A 19,496-nucleotide genomic window follows, 5' to 3' on the forward strand; every position below is an offset into this window, starting at 1 on the left:
TTGTGTTTCGTGGACCCCTGGGAGGCTGTAATGTCATCACAGGGTCCGCAAAGTCTTGAAGAAATGTTATGATTTAAATCTTGAATTAAGTCTTGGTGGTCCGTGGCCATGGACCATGGCCACAAAAGGTATTTAAAAGGGGTCGGTGGTAAAGAAAAGGTTGAGAACCATTGGCGTGAGGTCTTACCTGATTATGGTCACATCCTTCTACTGCCAGGAGGCCATTCTTTTTGTGTTAGATACATGTTTGTATTTGGCTGAATAATATGTTGCTTTTCATCTGTTATGAGGGATAAGATGAGAAGACAGTAAAAAGGAAGCATTTGTATGTGGGATCAGAAATACACTCTCTTCTTAAAATGGGCAGACAATTGTCTATCTGATTGATAACAATACAACCTTAAGCCTGTTTAGTGGAATATACACTTTCAAATTTTAGGGAGGTAAATGGGCTATACTATAAGTATATCCATCTAAAGAGAAAATAGGGATTCAGCTTATATCTAGAACGTAGGAAGAGATTAAAGCCTCTCCCCCATTACCTAAGGCAGGTGACTATTGTCAGGATTATTAGTGGAACAAAACTTTAACTTCTTTCCCAAAAATAGGAGTGTAACTCTGTGTGTGCATCTCTGTGTGTATGAAAAATACAAATAGAGGAATATAGAATGCTTGTGTGTCATGGCTCCCACTTGCAAATCTTATAAATCTTATTTCTGCAGTTCTCAAAGGGCTTTCCCCCAAAATTTTCCACTGTAATTCAGTATAGTCTTAGAGGTTACTTTATTTACATTTTATTTCCAGAGAGCCCTTAATTAACCTGATAGTCAAAAACAAGTATTTCCACTGATGGTTCTAATATTAGTATCTTTTTGCATAAGAAGACAAACAAGGAAACAGACACTGTATGGAAAATACTTAATTTGGGATATGTTCAACTTGCTACTCCCTTTCATCAAATGTATTCTGCTTTTCACATTTCCAAAAATTATATGATAACTTCCCCAGGTTTGAAAATGGATTTTGAGTTATTTATATTATTGTTCCATTGCCTGTTCCAATTGTTCCTCTCTAAGAGTTTAAAATCCTAAAAATTTTGTAAATGGTTCTGCAGTTTTAGTGTCAATATGCCAGTATCTCTAACTTTAAGCACATGCTCTTACTTGCTTGAAGGATCATAATGTGAATTAATGAATTAGCCACATAATTTATCCCAAATAATAGGATATTTAAACTTTTTGTAGAAAAGATTTCACTTAGTTCTGTTTTATATTTGAAAGGTTGATAAGGATTTTATTCCTGGACTTATGTACATCCGAGACAATGAAGCTACCTCAGAAGAATTTGAAGCCATGAGCCTGCCATTTACAGTGCCAAATGCCAGTGGCCAAGATATTCAACTTAGTTCCAAATATACCCATATTACGCTGGATAATCGAACAGAATATGTGAGGCTTGCAATAAACTACAGGTTTGTAAAGTAGTCAAAGATATGATGTGATAATTAGTCCACTGTTGAATTTGTGCAGTAATATTTTCAGTGTTGAGATGAAATGAAGCAAAGAAACCATGTGATACAATAAGATGATAATTGTTAAGAATTAAGATTATTTGAAAAAAACCTGAAACACTCATTACTATTTTGTGTTGTCTTTAGTGTCAATGATCTTATGTTCAATCACCTATTTGTTACAAAGACTTTCTCCAGGCTTTCTAAGCAAATTATGGAAGATATGCAGATATCTTTTCCTGTCTTCCCATATGATTATGAAGCGATTATATTTCTTTTACTAACAAATATATGGTGGGGCGATTTTTTGGCAGATTACATGAATTTGATGAACAAGTGGCTGCTGTTCGAGAAGGGATGGCCCGGGTTGTCCCTGTTCCTCTTCTTTCACTATTCACAGGATATGAATTGGAAACTATGGTGTGTATATAAAATTATTGTTGGCCAACTTAATAAAAATCAGAACACATATTTGTACTTCAAACATTTATAACTATTTAAAATAGAAGCATGACAGTAGGCTATGCCTCATTATTTCTTAAAGGTTAGGATTGGATGAGTTACATAACAGAACAATGTTAAGGAAATAAGACAGCTATTTTGTGCTTTAAAAATATTTGAAATCTAAATTTACAGTTTGGACTTGTATGTGAAACCACAACCAACTACTTCTATATAATAGGAAGATGTGTGAAAAATTATCACTACAGTGGTAATGAATAATTCTCTTTTTTTTCTGTCCAGATGTTGATGGAAGATAGATGTGCATTTCTGATATTTTTCCTATTAGTAAGAGCAACAATGACTTATTCCCCATCTTAAATTATTCTGATTAAATTTTTTTAAAAGTCCTGGTGGATCTTTCATAAAGGAAGATTAAATTATATTCAATCTAAGCACTGCAGCTCAGGAAATTTTGTTTTAGTTCTTTACTTGATAGATCTTAAACTCAAGCAGAACAAAACATATTTTGCAATCCTGAAATCGGGCCACCTCTCTTTTAGTTGTCCTAGAATCTCTAGATCCAGGTTCCTCTTCTGCAGCACTTGTGTGAAACATAAAGATAGCTTTTTTATTTGATAACAAAGCATTTTTGGGCAGAGGAAATTAAGAAATTGATAGAAATAACAGCAATAAACGTTTCCCATTTACTGGGTCTTAAAGTGAAAATTAAACATTCAAGAGTCGAGAAGAATTCAAATATTTTTAGGCCAGACAGTCTTCTGTAACCTGGAAGTTTACGTCTTCCAAATGTGCAGTCTTAAGTTTCCAGAATTCTCAGTAATGACAGTTATTTCCTTTCCCTCCCCATATTTCCTTTGATTCTTCTCCCATGTAAACACCAGGGCGCCAATCCATACCGTGTTTCCCTGAAAGTAAGACCCGGTCTTACTATCTTTTGGGCTCTGAAGTAAGCACTAGGATTTACTTTCAGGGCGGGCTTATTTTTTGCCGGTACCAGTAGGCCACGAGGAGACGGGGTGGGGCAGGGCCTGTGCATGGGATGGAGAAGCAACATGGCGGCGAGAGCATGGTGGCGGACCAGGTACGGTACCAGGGTGAATGGGCAGGGTACGTGCTCTTCCCATGCCAGCCCTGGGGCGGCCGTGCTGGGTGGCGGCGGGGAGGGTGTGAAGGTGGGGACGGCCAGGCCGAACAAAGTGGCAGGTGGAGCACTGGAAGCTTGGGGAGGGAGGTTGGTGAAGCAGGAGGGCATCCTGCCGTCAGCACCCATGCTGGCTGCCCCTTCCCCGTGGAGCTGGAGAGCTTGCCACATTACCACCCAGATGCCCTCACTTCCCCCAGGAATTGCATTTCTTTCCTTACCTGACTTTCAGCCCTGTGACGTTTCTCCTTCACGGTCTGCCGTCTCCGCATGCAGGGAAACAAAAGTTTGTGGGGAAAAAAAGGTCAATCAATTCCAACTTCGCGAGAGATTTTTTTTGTGAGAAGTTGAAATTAATTGACCTTTTTTGGCCGCCGTCCACTCGCTATGCTGTGTCTCAGGAGGGGATCATCAGCTGCCATTGCAGCGGCGGGGAAGACGGAACGCAATCCTGCCCATCAGATCAGCCTGGTGGGGCTGGGGTGGGAAACCGAGTGGTGCGAAAAGCAGCGCTTGGAGCCTCCAGGAGCTGCAGGGATCCGTGCACGCCCTTTGCAGTCATCCTCCTTCAATGCACAGCCTCTCTCTGTAAGCAATCTGGCTTGCCCAGGGTCAGTTTGGCCATCGCAGGAGGCTCGTCCCGCATGCGTGGTGGAGCTGGAGGACAGGGGCGGGCCACGCCTCCCGCGATGGCCAAACTGACCCTGGGCGAGCCGGATTGCTTCAGCTGCGAGGAGCCTGGCCTAAGGTTTCCATCGCCCAGGCTTCCTGAAGCTGATGGGAACTGCAGCCCGCCACAGCTGAACACTTTAGCCGAGACGCAAAATTGAACTCGAAGCAGTGGCACTGGCAGCAGGTAAGGCGGGGGGAGGTACATGATCTGGCCTGCCAAAAAAACTACAATGGGACGGAGTGAGGGGTTAAATAGGGCTTACTTTTTGGGGTAGAGCTTATATTAGCCCGAACCCCCCAAAATAAGCTAGGTCTTATTTTATGGCTAGGTTGTATTTTCGAGGAAACACAGTAGTTATTTCATTGTCTGTGTTGTGTGGGTGCACATTCTCTTTTCTGTCTGTCTCTCGCACATGAAAGAGTGAGAGATTTTACTATTTTTTAGTTAGCTGTCTTTTAGTTGCCTTTTCTCCTGCTGTTTTCTTGTGCAGAATTATTTTGGGTTTTGGTAACTAAGTTATAACTGATTTTTCTGTTCTCCGGATCTGAATTTTTATAGATATTGAGAGATAATTCACACTCACACGATGGAACAAAGCAAAAGGACATTAGTACCTCTGGTTTAATATGCAAAGAACATCATACATCAAAGTGCACCTGAGAATTCAGAAATCTCTAATAGTAGAATTTTTAAAATACATTCTTATGAAGAACTATATTTCAATCTTTCATGAGAATAAAAGCTAAACTAAAGCAGTTTCTGGTTTTTTTCCTTTCAGGTGTGTGGGAGTCCAGATATTCCTCTCCATCTTTTGAAATCTGTGGCTACATACAAAGGGATTGAACCCAGCGCTTCTCTCATACAGTGGTTTTGGGAGGTAATGGAATCCTTCTCCAACACAGAACGGTCTCTGTTTTTGCGCTTTGTTTGGGGCAGGACGAGACTTCCAAGAACAATTGCAGATTTCAGAGGCAGGGACTTTGTCATCCAGGTAAGACTTCAGGAGCTTCACGACAGCAAAGTCCCTTTATCTCATGCAATGTGGGAAATGTTTATTTATGGATGGAGTATTGAAAACGCGAAGCTTACAGCTAAATACTTGTTCTTGTTAGGTGTTTCTTCAGACATTTCCAGTTCTCAATTTTTTCTAATCATGATTTCTCCTGTGTTGTATTTTGGATACAAACAAAATTGGTTCTGAAAGTAATGCAGTGTATATATATTTGTCACTGATGGAAAGTAAGATTTTTCTTGATCCTATAATTATTCTGCTGAATAGTGATGTACTTAAATGAGAAACAGTTTTTATTTTCAGGAGATTAAAACAAAACCCTTAATGATGGTATATTTAAATGTTCATGGCTTACTGTAAATCAGCCTATAACAAATTGTGAGGTGGTGTAGGTAAGAAAAGATTTAATATTCTTCAACAAGTAAGTTTTCTAAAATATTCTGTGGAAAGACAATGAAACTTTAATTTTACAGACACCCATTCAGCAATCTTCAAATGCAACAAACAAAATTTTAGTTCAGGTTTCACCCCCAAGCAGCATAAGTTCCTTTTTTAAAAAGAATTCCTGACAATTGAAGTAATTAATATAATTGATACCATTTATGTCATTTGTGTAATTAGGTAATTGCTGCAAATTATGTTAGTTACTTCAATTATGCAAATTTGAATTTAATGGATGTTTGGATTATTTCTCCAAATACATGTGTAAAATTGAGGTTTTACAGTAAAACACATTGATGGCATTGCAGTAGCACAAAGCACTAACCATAACAACCCAGTCCAAAAGGGCTCATATGTAATTGGTAGTCACAGGCACCAGCCCAAAATGTGCAAAATATTTAACTAAAACTTGCATGGCTGCTGGCACAGTGAAACATATACATATCTCCTTTGCACAATGTTTCTGCCATTAAATTACTATTACGTAGAGCAAACGTGAGATACAGCTTCAAAATTTGTTGTTATTTGACTCAGAAGAAAGCAAAAGCAGGTGACAATTACCTTCTGTGGCCCTTTCTTCAGAGCAGGACTCTGACCCTCTTAACTAGAGATAAGCCTTTTGTTTTTCTGTAAGCATGGATAGGTGACCGCCTTGAATTTTGTGCTATGCAAATGGTATTCAATGAAATTGTTATTTTTGTTTTTCCCTCACAGGTTCTGGATAAATACAATCCTCCAGACCATTTTCTTCCTGAGTCCTACACATGCTTTTTTCTGCTGAAGCTTCCTAGGTATTCTTGCAAACAGGTTCTAGAAGAGAAACTAAAGTATGCCATCCATTTTTGTAAATCCATAGACACGGATGACTATGCTCGAATAGCATTAACGGGGGAGCCAACTGCTGATGAGAGTAGTGATGATTCTGACAATGAAGATGCTGATTCCTTTGCTTCTGATTCCACACAAGACTATTTGACTGGCCATTGAGAGGGAAGGCCCCTTGCCAGAGACAATGCTGCAGCCCTGGAACAGAGTGGCACAAGATAGCTTTGATGCAACTGGTCACAATCCAAAGGCATACAACGAGAGAACTACTAATCATTACTAAACAAGGACTACATACTACTTCTTGTAGGAATAATGGAAATAACTGTCTCTAGAACTCATGGGTGCCATACATGGGGATTGAACATCTGTTTTGGTGGCTGGAGATTCCCTTCACCCCCTTTATGCTGCACTGCAGATAGAACTTGGTGTTTACTGATGTGTTGTAAATGTTTATAAAATATTGGTAGTGTGGAATTTAAAAAACTGAAATTATTTTAAATTGTCAGTGCAATAGTTTTTTTTTTCAAATTAAGTGTTGTGTTTTTTGCATCTTATTGATTGTATATTGGAACTACTGTGGAATTACTGAATAGTATTACAAATATTTCAATTAACTTTAATAGTTGTTTTGGTTATTAAAATCATTTTTGAACGCAGTTATCAGTATTCATTGTATTCTAGTCAACTAGCTTCCCAGTTAACTAGCCAACAACTTACTAAGCTTGCCAATCTTCCAATATCATGTCATCTCCTGTCTTCCCTCCCTCTCTCGAAATAACAGGATTCTTAACATAAGATATAAAATCTACATAATTGTGCCATGACCATGCCAAATTATAATTTCTCTCTAAATAAAACAGCCGCTGACAGCTTAATAGGGCTTTTTATGGTAAGAAATCTTTTCAGGGATTTCCAACTTCTAAAACTTAAAACTTTTAAGTCAGAAGTTAGGTCCATTGACAAATTTCTCCTTTAATAATAATACTTTCCTTGTGTTGCTCTTTCACTTTACAATGGATTTCCTAAAAACTCCTTTAAACCTTGCTAATCTCTGGCTATTTCTTGACTTGTCTTTCTATAGGATTAGTTTGCAAAAGTAGGTCCAGTGTTTTCAAAACTAACACAATCCCCTACAATAAGGTTTTCATTAACAATTTTAGATTATCACATTCTGTCTCATATTTTTCTATTTCACTAAGCAATGTGAGGCCTCTGTTCATCAAAAGGGCAAATTCTTTTGGCTTTGTTATTGCATTAACTTTTAAAAAATATGTGCTGGCCCAGTTTCTGACTTGCAAAGAAACTTCCCTTCCTCTTGCATTTTCAGCACTGTATTGAAAGTCACATGGCAAAGTATTTTTTACATAACCAATCGTACAGAATTGAAAATTTGGTACCAAGGCAAATGAGATGTTAGAACTCCAGAAGCGGTGAATGCTCCAACATTGGAAGTTTTTAAGAAGAAACTGGACAGCCATTTGTCCGAAATGGTATAGGGTTACCTGCCTGAGCAGGGGGTCGGACTTGATGACCTCCAAGGTCCTTTCCAACTTTATTATTATTATTATTATTATTATTATTATTATTATTATTATTATTATTATTATTATTATTATTATTATTATTATTATTATTATTATTATTGGAATCAATATTGCTAAATATTAGCCCTAATGATATGTACTTGCTGGGTTAACCCAAAGTTAAACCACAGTTACTTGAATTCAAGAGAGACCAACTTGAAAGTAACATACCAGACATAATCAGACACTAATATTTCACAACCGTTTATATAAGGCACATAACCTAATGAGAAGTAAGGACTCACTGGAGAAGAGCCTGATGCTGGGAAAGATTGAGGGCAATAGAAGAAGGGGACGACAGAGAATGAGGTGGCTGGATGGAGTCACTGAAGCAGTAGGCGTGAGCTTAAATGGACTCCAGAAGATGGTAGAGAACAGGAAGACCTGGAGGAACGTTGTCCATGGGGTCGCGATGGGTCGGACATAACTTTGCAACTAACAACAACAACAAGCAAGTTTCCACTCACAGTTCTGTAAGAGAAGTTCATTGTAGGAATTCTATATAAATTAAAAACTAAAACTAGATATGCTGCTGTTCTGTTGGTTACCATGATCAAGCTATAACCAGAAATTTGTTTAGAATTCAGACAGCTGTTTTATGACTTGACGTCCTGCGACTACAGATAGCTAATTATATGCCTTATGAGTTTGAGGATATAGGTTTGAGCTTCATTTGGAGCCTGTCTCTCAAGACCATATGCTTCAGGTTGCAACCTAAAAAGGTCCAACTAGCTCATCTTTGATAATACCAGCCCATACCAGTACCCCACCTCCACCTTGCTGGCGTCTGAGTCAAAGTGGAGCTCTGTGCCCGTTACTGTTCCAGCCATGGGCTGGCCCATCTGGTCCATCAAGAGTCACCCCATCTCATCAGTCCATAAAACCTTTGAAAAATCTGTCTTCAGATATTTCTTGGGCCAATCTTGCCATTTCAACTTATATATCTTGTTCAGTGATGGTCAGGTTTCGGCCTTCCTTACCTTGGCCATGTCTCTGAGCACTGAAAACCTTGTACTTCTGGGCATTCCAGGCAGGTTACAGTTCTGGAATATGGCAACACTGGACGATAATGGGTTCCTGGTAGCTTCACGTTTGATTCTTCTCAAATCTTTGGCAGTTAACGTGCGTCTTTTTTTCTCAACACATTTCTTGCAACCCTGTTGACTATTTGCAACAAAATGTTTGATGGTTCTGTGATCATGCCCCAATATCTTAGCAATTTCAAGAGTTCCGAATGCCTCTGAAAGGCTTTTTGCAATGTTTGACTTTTCAGAGTCAGTTAAATCTCTTTTTTTGGCCCATTTTGCCTGAAGAAAAGTAGCTGCCTAATAATTATGCACACCTTGATATAGGGTGTTGAGCTCCTTAGGCCACATCCACCCTCATTACACAAATACCCATCACCAGATATGCTTATATCCACTAAGCCTTCAGGTTTCTATAGCTTGGAAAATATGCATGGAAATGATGATATGGTCAAAATACTTGCTTAATAATTGTGTACACAGTGTACCTGTGAACAGATGTTTTAAACTACAGGTAGTTTTCGACTTACAACTTATACTACAACAGTTCATTTAGTGACCATTCAAGGTTGCAAAGACACTGAAAAAAAGTGACTTATGACCAGTTTTCACACTTACAGCTGTTGTAGCACCCCCACGATCACGAGATCAAAATTCAAATGCTTGGCAATTGACTCATATTTATAATGTTACAATATCTCAGGGTCACATATTCCCCTTTTGCGATCTTCTGACAAGCAAAGTCAATGTGGAAGCCAGATTTACTTAACAACAGTTTGACTAACAACTACAGTAATTCACTTAACAACTGTGGCAAGAAAAGTCGTAAAATGGGGAAAAGTCACTTAACAAATATTTTACTTAGCAACAGAAATTTTGGACTCAATTGTGGTCGTAAGCTGAGGACTACCAGTACTGCTTGTTGAATGTAGCTTTGGTTAGTTAAAATCTAATGTCTAGTTCTGGGGCTAGCTACTTTGATTTGAAAATTGGAGTGTAGATTCAGGAGTTTAGTTTTTCTCTTTTCAGGAGTTTTTCTTTTTTTTATAAAACTTACACAGCTGTGTAAAATACATTGTCACCTGAAATGTTAACTTTAGATAATCCTCAAGATGGCTTTGTCATTGTGAAGTGTTAACTTTAGATTAAAAAAGAGATAGTGCAGAAATTGGGTAGGTGAATAACACAGTGGGATCAGAAACAATATCATACTATTGTCAAGGCTATGCTTGAAATGGAAAATGTATTTTGCTTCCAATTCAGAACAAAATATCTTTACTAGGAATATTTTACTGAAGTATTCTGAGGTGACTGCAGGACAAAATTTAAAGAATTCAGCTATTTCATATTCTGTATTTTATTGGAACAATATTTGAATTTTTTTAAGCGTTCTCACCATGGGAAAAATGGGAAGTCAAGCCCATTGTGTTTCACCCTAGGATCCCAAACATATCTAGTATTGCAATTATCCTTGATGCTACCAACCAGCTTTCAGACAAAGAGATTATGTTTAAAACTTTTGAAAACTCCCACTATAAAAACTGTATGGAAACAATTTCTTTTCATTGTAGCATTCCAATATTCTTCTTTTTCCCTTAAAGCAGGGGTGTCAAACTGCCAGCCCGTGGGCTGGACGCGTCACGTGGAAGCCGCGCCCACCCCATTGCCGGCAATGGCAAAACCAGCTCGATACGTTGCATGACGTCATGTGACGTCGCGAGTTTGACATGCCTGCCTTAAAGTATTCTAACTGAAAGGAATGTCAAGAGAAACTAAACTTAGGGTTCTTTTTTAAAAGAGCATACTAATTTCTCCCACATTACTTTCAAATCAGTTATTTCCTTCAGGGCAAGCTGGTGAAAGTCACATAGCTGGATATAAATAAACACCAATTAATTCATTGATAGAAATGAACTTCATTCAAAATATTTTAAAATAAGCAACTTAATAAACTGCTTATTATTATTTGCCTTGTTGCCTGAGGTTTTGTTACAGGATTCCAATGATATATAAATGAAATTCCCTAATCAAAATCTGAGAAGTTAGTGCAACAAGTCTTTGTTGACTCCTGGTTATTATTGCATTGCTTTCAAACACTTAGAGATTATATCATAATGAGCTCTACATTGTACTCCAGAATCTTCACAGACACTGACGTTACATTGGCTGGTTTGTAATTGCTGGATTCTATTTTCTCCACTTTTTGATGATAGGTAATATAGATCAGGGCTTTTCAATCTTTTCACCCATTGTACCACTTTTAGAATATGGCAATATCCGAGTACCACCACTCGCCTAGCAAGGTGTCAAAAACTTGACCAAAAGAAAAAAGAAAAAAGTGATGAAGTACAGGTAGTCCTTGACTTACAACAGTTCGCTTAGTGACTGTTCGAAATTACAATGGCACTGAAAAAAGTGCCCCCCAAGCCACAGCCGAACAAGACACCTGCCTGCCCACCCGGTGGTACTCTTCCTCCTGTCCGAGGTTTTCATTGTTGTGAGCATTTCTGTTGAGGATTGGCAGCGGGGGTGGGGTGGGGGGTGTTTGGTTTTTATTCCTCCATCTGCTGGGTGGTTGCAGCAGGTTTTGGTCACTTCACATGACCCTGGGACACTGTGACCGTCATAAATATTAATCAGTTGCCAAGCATCTGAATGTAAATCACAAAACCCTGAACATGCTGCAACATTCCAGCTGATTGGCGCTTCTTCTGGGCTCAGCAGAAGTGCCAGGATCAGCGCCGAGCTCCAGCTGGAGCCTGGCGCTGATCCTGATGCTTCCACTGAGCCCTGACAGTTCTGAAGAAGCGCTGATCCTGGCGCTTCCGCTGAGCCCTGACAGCCCTGCAGCTCCAGCCATCTCTTGCTCAGGCTTGTGCGGTGCTGCCACCAGTTCAGCTCATTCCCCTCCCCCACTACCACTTTTCTGGAATGGTCGTGTACCACCTGCCAGGTGCCAATGTACCACAGGTGGCACCCGTACCACTGGTTGAAAAGCCCTGATATAGATTGTACTTATTTAGCAACTGCCTTGTTTAGTATTTAGCAACTGTTCACTTATAATGGTGTTGTAAAAATAACTTTGGGACTGGTTCTTGCTTTTGCAACCATTGTAGGTCTATAAAACAAAGAAAAACTGAAATAAGATCATAAAATCATGATGTTTCCCTTAGCGACTACTTTGCTTAACTACTAGGTTGCTAGTCTCAATTGTTGCTAAACAAGAACTACCTGTATTTGCTCTCTCATCAGTCATCTGCCATTTCCCATCTCCAGACTTCTCAAAGGGAATACATAAAGATTGGGCAGTTCAGTAGCTAGCTCCATTGGTACTGGAGGAGCTGTGATGGGATGTACAGTGCATTCAGAAAGTATTCAGACCCCCTTCAATTTTGTCAATTTTATTATACTGCAGCCTGATTCAACAGTTATTGAAATTAATTTTTTTCCTCAATCTACACTCACTACTCCATAATGACAAAGTGAAAATAGAATTTTAGAAATGTTTGTAAATGTATTAAAAAGAAAAAAACTGAAATATCACATTGGCATAAATATTCAGATCCTTTGCAATAACACTTGAAATTTAGCTCAGGTGCCTCCCATTTCTCTTGATTGTTCCTGACATGTTTCTATACCTTGATTGGAGTTGACCTGTGATAAATTGATTGAACATGCTTTGGAAAGGCACACACTCTCTATAGAAGGTCTCACAGCTGCCAATGCATACTGTAGCACAGGGCTTTTCAACCGGTGGTACACATACCACTAGTGGTACGTGACCACTTGGCTGGTGGTATGCGGCGTCGCCTTCCTCCCCCTCCCCTGCGTCGCTTTCCCCCCCGCTCTGCTCCTTCCCAGCTCACTTGTTTGTGGAAAACGCTGCTTGGCGGCAGCCTGCACAAACCCTACCAAACATGCCCTGCAGGGGGCGTGTGAAGAGCTCAGGTGCAGCGCAAGGCCCCGCCCTCCCCAGGGACTCATTGTGCAGCAACCGGATTGACTTCTTCTGGTGCACGCAGGTCAGCGGGATCTGTGTGGCCCTTCCCCTCCCTCTTCTTACTTCACAACAAGCGCTAGCCTGATAGCCCCTTCCGGGCTGAGAGAAGCGCACACCGTTGCCTGTATTGCAGGCTTAAAGTCTGAAACAGCCGGGCTCTTGGCTGACTGATTGCCTTTCTCCCCCCCATAACTTTTCTACAAACCGGAAATCGTGGCTTAGTGGGGGCCTGGAGTGGGTCTCGGGGTGCCCGTGCGCCCCTTGGATCAGACAAGCGAGCAATCGACTTTAGCCTTTGGGGAAGAAAAGCCGGTCGGGGCTGATCTCTTCCTGCCTGAGAAGGCTGGAGAAGCCAGGAGAAAGTCAATTATTAGAGGGGGGGAAGTCACTTCTTCATTTAAGGCAGTTTTGGAAAAGTAACTTTTTCTGGAAAGGAAAGCAGGTTTTTTCCCCCTTTTCTTGGATCGCCTTCTTTGCTTGGGCCTCTGTTGCCTGTATCGCAGGCTTAAAGTCTGAAACAGCCGGGCTCTTGGCTGACTGATCGCCTTTCTTTTTTCAGGAGATGCGCCTTTGCAGTGGGTTTCCCCTTCCGTTTGAAAGGCAAGCTACTCCCGGAGCGTAAAAGTAGAGGGCCCAAATGGCGAGAGTGACGCAGCTCTCCGACTCTCTGCTTCAGGGAAAAATGTAGGGGAAAAATGACTTGGAGAAGTAGCCGGTTCTAACATACGTGCCTGAAAACGGGAGGTGAACCGGCCACATCCCCGCCCTGCCTGTGCGCTCTCCTCTGCCTCTGCGCGGGCACAGGCAGGGCCGTGATGTGTTGCTGCCTGCCAAAACCAAGATGGAGTCTGGACGGCATAGCACAGGATGAAGGAATGAGGAAGGATGGAAGGGACAATGGGAGCTGCAGCGCTGCAGCCTTCCAGTCCTGTGAGCGTCCTTCGGCTGTGCTCCAGGCCTCGCATTTATCAGCTGTTCGGTGGCCGAGAGACAGAGCCTTTCAGCTTCAGGCCGTTCCATCAGCCCTTGGCTCCCTGCCTCAGCCTCCCTCCCATCAGCTGTTTGGCTTGGTCGGGAGGCATCCACGCTGCCAGGTAGAACAGCGCTGGCTGCTGGTCTCTGTAAGACGCTATGACAAAGATGCAGGCATGTCTTGAGCAGAGGTTTGAAGCTGCAGGACACAGCTTGACAAACTCTGAGTTTATTGCTTCTTAAATACTTGTTACATACAGCTTAACCATTAGATGCTGACAAAGGTTTCTTCATTGGAAAATGTCTTCATGTAAGCATCTATTTTCTAGTAACACATTACATGGTCAAAGATCAGGGAGATGAAAGCAGGGACTAACAAAGATAGGAAGAGATAGGAGAAGGAACTTAAGCATATTATCTGTTTAGGTAGGTGAAGCATTAAGTCAAAAGGGTATGGCCTTCTGGCTGCTTCATTGGGACAAAGGGTATCAAGAGGTTATGAGGTTTGTGGGGGGGAAAGCACGGCAGTTTGCTGCACGTGCATTTTTCCCCACATCTCACTCTTCTCTATTTTATTAGTAAGGACATTATCCTAAGCTGGAGTAGTTAGTGGGTCTTAGTCAGGGGACATATAACTTTGCATTTGTTTATACAAAACATAACTTGTTCCTGAGGTAAGTTAATGGTAGTTTAGTATGGAAAATTGAAAGTAGAGAAAAAAAGACATTAAATAACCATATATGTGCATAATTAAAGGATACCTCTTGAAAGGAGGTGCAATTTAAAATTCCTTGACTGACATGTATACAATGAGGTTTTTTTAGGTGAAGTAGTACAATTGACAATTTTTGCACAAGTAAGGTTTGTAGGCACAGCTACAATTGGTGTGTGCAAAACAATAGCATCAAGGGGTAACATATAAGATTAGGACCTCAGTTTGACATAGTTGCATAATGAAATTCATTGTCTGATAGAAAATTGCTTAAACCAGTATAATTTTTTAAAACTGAAGCTGGAACACACACAGGTATAAGACAGGTAGAGAGTAGATTTTCCATATCATATGATTCAGAAAGACAAAAGTCTGTCACTTTTCTGACATTAGCTAATTGCATCCGTGATTCTAAAGGATGAGGTGGGAGAGCTTGAGCCCCCACACAGCAATTAAGAAGGAAAGAGAGGCAAAGAATGACTAAGGAATTTGCAGTCAAAACCACAAATATGGCAGCACATAAATTCTCTGGTGTAGCTTCTTTTCCCTGTTGCCGCAGAACCTCCTGCGTTTTGGATGTTAGGTTCTTCACATCAGCTCAGGTTGTTGGTTAACTGCGATGATGAGAGTGAAAGGGACGTTGTGCTGTCTGAAGAGTCACCTGCTTCATTTCCAGTATTGGGTTCTGGATTTGATGCCATGACATCTTTGGTTAGTCGCACACACCGGGCTGGAATCCAGAGAGGGCCTGTAGGAGCAAGCACAGCATAGCCTTGCCCCCAAGTTAGTAAGGGAATTGGACCTAACCAGGTTTTATCAAGCAATTGCCGATAATATACCATGGATTAGGGAGCACAATTTTCTGCTGAAAGTGATGCTGGTAGGCAGTAGTTTTTTGAAAAGAAATATTTAGCTGATTTAAAGTTATTAGGACTTTATTGACTTGATGAATTATCCATGCCAAATTAGGTACCCTTGATCCCTCCTTTTTTATTTATTTGTAAAGGCAGTCCTTAAAGGACTGATGCATATGTGAGAAACAAAGTATAAATGCTTTCTGCCTTGTAATAGTTGCTGTAAAGTTAAAAACAAAGCCATAAGATTGGGGTCGATCCTGGGCATGATGTAAGCACCTGGAAGATTAAAAATAAGTTGGCACACATAATGAGAGTCAGAAATTAAGTTAAAAGTCTGTTGAGAAAAGGTGTGGAAAGCTAAAATAGCAACAGATAATTCTGAGCGTTGTAGTGAGGATTGCACTGCAGTGTAAGACACTTTCCCGGTATCATCATGAGGATCCTTGTAAGCAATTGCTCCTCTCGTTCGTTCTCCATCAGAAAAAACAGTAGGAGCTTGTGGCAATTGTAAAGGAGAAAGCAGTGGGCAGACAGGAAAGGAAAAAGTCATTAAACAAGCAAGCCGAGGATCTTTAGGCAAATGATATGAAATACAGCCTATATAGTCAGTTAAAGAGCACTGATGAAGAGATAAGTTATTCTGAAATTAAATTGAAAATCAAATTTTGGGATAGGAAGAACAATATTAATTAAATCAGTCCCATTTCAAGGACAAGCTCTATTGTGTCCTAAGGTTATTATTTCAGCAACAGCCTGGATAAAAGATAAAACATTTTGGGATGGGATAAGTAAAGCCATTCAATACAATATACTTTTTGCACTTCTAACACAGCTAATACTCCTGTAAGTAGCTTACTAGTAGGAAAAAAATCAAAAGTATTAAGTGACAATTTTTATGTGGAATTCTGTCCACAAATTGAGTACTCAAGATGTCATTAATTTGCTCAACCATGGCAAGTGCTGCAAGTGGAACTACAATGAGATCTCCAGGTTGTTTTCCTTTGGTCAATAAGTCAAATTCCAAGTTAATCAAATACCATTCAGAAGGAAACAAATTTCCATTAAGTATGTTAAACATTTACAAATCTAAGCAAAGCAATTCAGAGTCATTTCTTTTGGTTGATGGATATATAGGTCTAACTAAACAATTTAAACTCAACAATTTCCACCCCCCAAAAATTGTCCAATAATTACTGTCTCCTCTTTCAAGTAAAAATTTATAATCTGAAACTGCAAGAGTGGGCTTTAAATTTCATCTCCATTCTCAAATCAGAATTCTAAGCAGAGAGGAAAAAGTTTAAAATGAACAGCCACCCCCCTCTTCTTTCTGTCTTTCTTACTCTTAAAGCAACACAGCCAGTTGAAAAACAAAAGAGACAGGAAAAGTTTTTGTTACAAACTTCTCACCACTAAAAATAGTTTTCTCTCTTTCACATGCATTTTCCATAAATTCTCTCACACATTCTCCATGGGATTCTTCTCATGCAAACACTTACTATTACTTTTCAATTTACTTTTACAACAATAAAATCTGCAATTTACTATTTCTTTCACAGCCTGGGAGGGAGTGGGTGGAGGATGGGGTTTGAGGGCTAACACACACACTTAGGTCTCAGCAAATTAACTCATTCATTTTCATTCTAACTGCTTGCATAAATAATTCCACATACAAATATTTCATTTCATACTTTCTCCAGGCAAACCATATATTTTTAAATAAGGCCTTTTTATGTGATGTTATCAGAGAGGGTTTTGACCCTCTTCCAAGTCTTGGAAATAACACAGAACAACACAGACAAACATATATACACATATACTATTAAAACAACATTTATTTAGACATATGGCTTGTCCTGCAAGAAGCGAGAAAAATCATGAGATGATTCAACCAAACATGTGGGTTTTTTTTATAGGGCCCTTAACCATCTCCTATTTTTCTCACCATTCCAAGCCGAAGCATAATGTTTTGGGTGGCCACACATATACACATATACACACATATACATAAACAAAACACACACATCAATTTGGGGTTTGAGGTTAAAACAGGCCTCCCCTTTTAATTAAAAAGGAGGGGAACATTTATGGTTACTTCCAAATTATCCCAGCAACTTCAAAAGACAGTGGGGAAAGACTAAAAGGAATATTGAAGGTGTGAAGAGGGAGGGGAACATTTATGGTTACTTCCAATTTATCCCAGCAACTTCAAAAGACAGTGGGGAAAGACTAAAAGGAATATTGAAGGTGTGAAGAGGGAGGGGAAAGTAGCAGCCTCCTCTCCTCACCTTTGAGAAAGGGGAATTGAATAGAGCCAGATTAAAGGGGAAAGAAGAAAAAAACTTGCTTTCAGTTCTTTGAATTTTCTTGTTCTTTTCTTCCGTGGCTTTAGTTGTTATCAGATAAACTAGCCAACCGGAGGTTTACAAAGTTTTTCAATGTTGTCTTGTTAAAGATTATTTGTACTTCTACATATCAACACAAAGCACCATCAGGGTTAAACTTAACAGCGGTGTCAGAAGGTCTTATTTTTGCGAGGATGCTGTCATCAATCCTCTTATTGCGTGTAACGGGTCTCCTTGTGAACCACAGGCGTCACCAGGCTCTACCTAGAGAGGAACTTGAGGCTATTGCCCAACTTAAGAAGGATGATAGCATCCTTATAACACCAGCTGACAAGGGAAGGGCCATTGTCATTATGGACAGAGCGCAATATAACCGTAAGGCAATGGAGTTACTCAGCGATACAACAGCCTACAGAGTGGTAAAGGGTGACCCCATGGTGTCCCTTAGGAACCGCATTAATAAGACTCTTAACAACCTTAAACGCAATAAGAGGATTGATGACAGCATCCTCGCAAAAATAAGACCTTCTGACACCGCTATGGCTNAAGGCAGCAGAAGTAAGGATAGAATGATAGCCAAAGGGGTTAATGAGGATGTTACAATGATTGGTTACCACGGCCCTATTACGAGATCTAGGGCCCGGATGCAGGCGTCCGTTTATTTATAACTGCTTTTCCCATTGATTGACTTTGTGCCCTGAGGATGTCGGAAGGATCCGACGAAAGCTTGGCCCCTATGATTGTATGCTTTTAAAAGTTTTTAAAGGTTTTTTTTACTAAACTTTTAATTGTCTTATACTCTCCTGGTGTTCGCATTTTTATTTTGTATTATGGATATTCCCAGGAGTCATTCGTCTGTCTTTTATGTCATTTGCAACCATTATGGGAGAGCAGCTATGCTCACAGCCAGGAAATGGGAAAAACTGACTTGCCGTATCACTGACAATTATTGTAAGCTCGCCTTCCTCCATCGATGTATCAAGGAAGATCTCCCTCCCAGATCACTCAGGAGGAAACCCGTCGTAGATTCATTGGAGGGCCACCGAGCGGTGCAGCAATTTCAACGTAGAACTTTGCGTGCCATCATTAATGACCTCCACAGACGGAATGGAAGTATAACTAGAGGTATCCGCAACTACCGGGAGAGGTGTGCTACTATACTCACTAACCAACATCTGTTTGAACTGGAACAGCATATCCGCTGGATTGCTCACAAGGTGAGTCTTAGCGCCACAGAAAAGTTCCTCAAGAGATCAGAGGGATTGCGGAGACCCATGGGTATGAACCCCCCAGACAAACTGGTCCACAACTTGTCCAGTAGGATGCTAACTGAAACCCAGTTGACCCTACTAAAATGAGATGTGGGTCATAATTTATCAGACGCATGTACTTTAGATTTTATAGCGTCTTTGGAACCTTCCTTGCACCGCAATGGGATGAGTGCGGTTGTTAGGGATACCATCAGACAGCGGGTAACGGGTCTCCTTGTGAACCACAGGCGTCACCAGGCTCTACCTAGAGAGGAACTTGAGGCTATTGCCCAACTTAAGAAGGATGATAGCATCCTTATAACACCTGCTGACAAGGGAAGGGCCACTGTCGTTATGGACAGAGCGCAATATAACCGTAAGGCAATGGAGTTACTCAGCGATACAACAGCCTACAGAGTGGTAAAGGGTGACCCCATGGTGTCCCTTAGGAACTGCATTAATAAGACTCTCAACAACCTTAAATGTAATAAGAGGATTGATGACAGCATCCTCGCAAAAATAAGACCTTCTGACACCGCTATGGCTAGGTTTTATGGACTCCCCAAGATCCACAAAGAGGGTGTTCCTCTTCGACCCATTGTATCTTTCAAGAACACCCCTAGTTCAGGGTTGGCCAGATGGCTTAGCCACCGTATAAGCCACTTGGTTGATGGCAGTGACACCA

The 19,496-nt window shown here is 40.4% G+C and overlaps 1 protein-coding gene across 1 annotated transcript in view; it reads left to right on the forward strand.

The window, feature by feature from the left end:
* Window positions 1-6,726, forward strand: part of LOC107284258 (E3 ubiquitin-protein ligase HERC2) — a 124,863-nt gene extending 118,137 nt beyond the window's left edge. Inside the window, exons 89-92 of the mRNA XM_015812289.2 lie at window positions 1,281-1,471; window positions 1,825-1,930; window positions 4,568-4,780; window positions 5,957-6,726. Of these exons, the coding sequence (XP_015667775.1) occupies window positions 1,281-1,471; window positions 1,825-1,930; window positions 4,568-4,780; window positions 5,957-6,229 (783 nt within the window). The 3' untranslated portion in view covers window positions 6,230-6,726. The remainder of the gene's footprint in view (window positions 1-1,280; window positions 1,472-1,824; window positions 1,931-4,567; window positions 4,781-5,956) is intronic.
* The last annotated feature ends 12,770 nt before the right edge of the window (window positions 6,727-19,496 follow it).

This window comes from Protobothrops mucrosquamatus, unplaced genomic scaffold (assembly GCF_001527695.2).
Source record: "Protobothrops mucrosquamatus isolate PMUCROS unplaced genomic scaffold, P.Mucros_1.0 scaffold77, whole genome shotgun sequence".
Taxonomy (NCBI): domain Eukaryota; kingdom Metazoa; phylum Chordata; class Lepidosauria; order Squamata; family Viperidae; genus Protobothrops; species Protobothrops mucrosquamatus.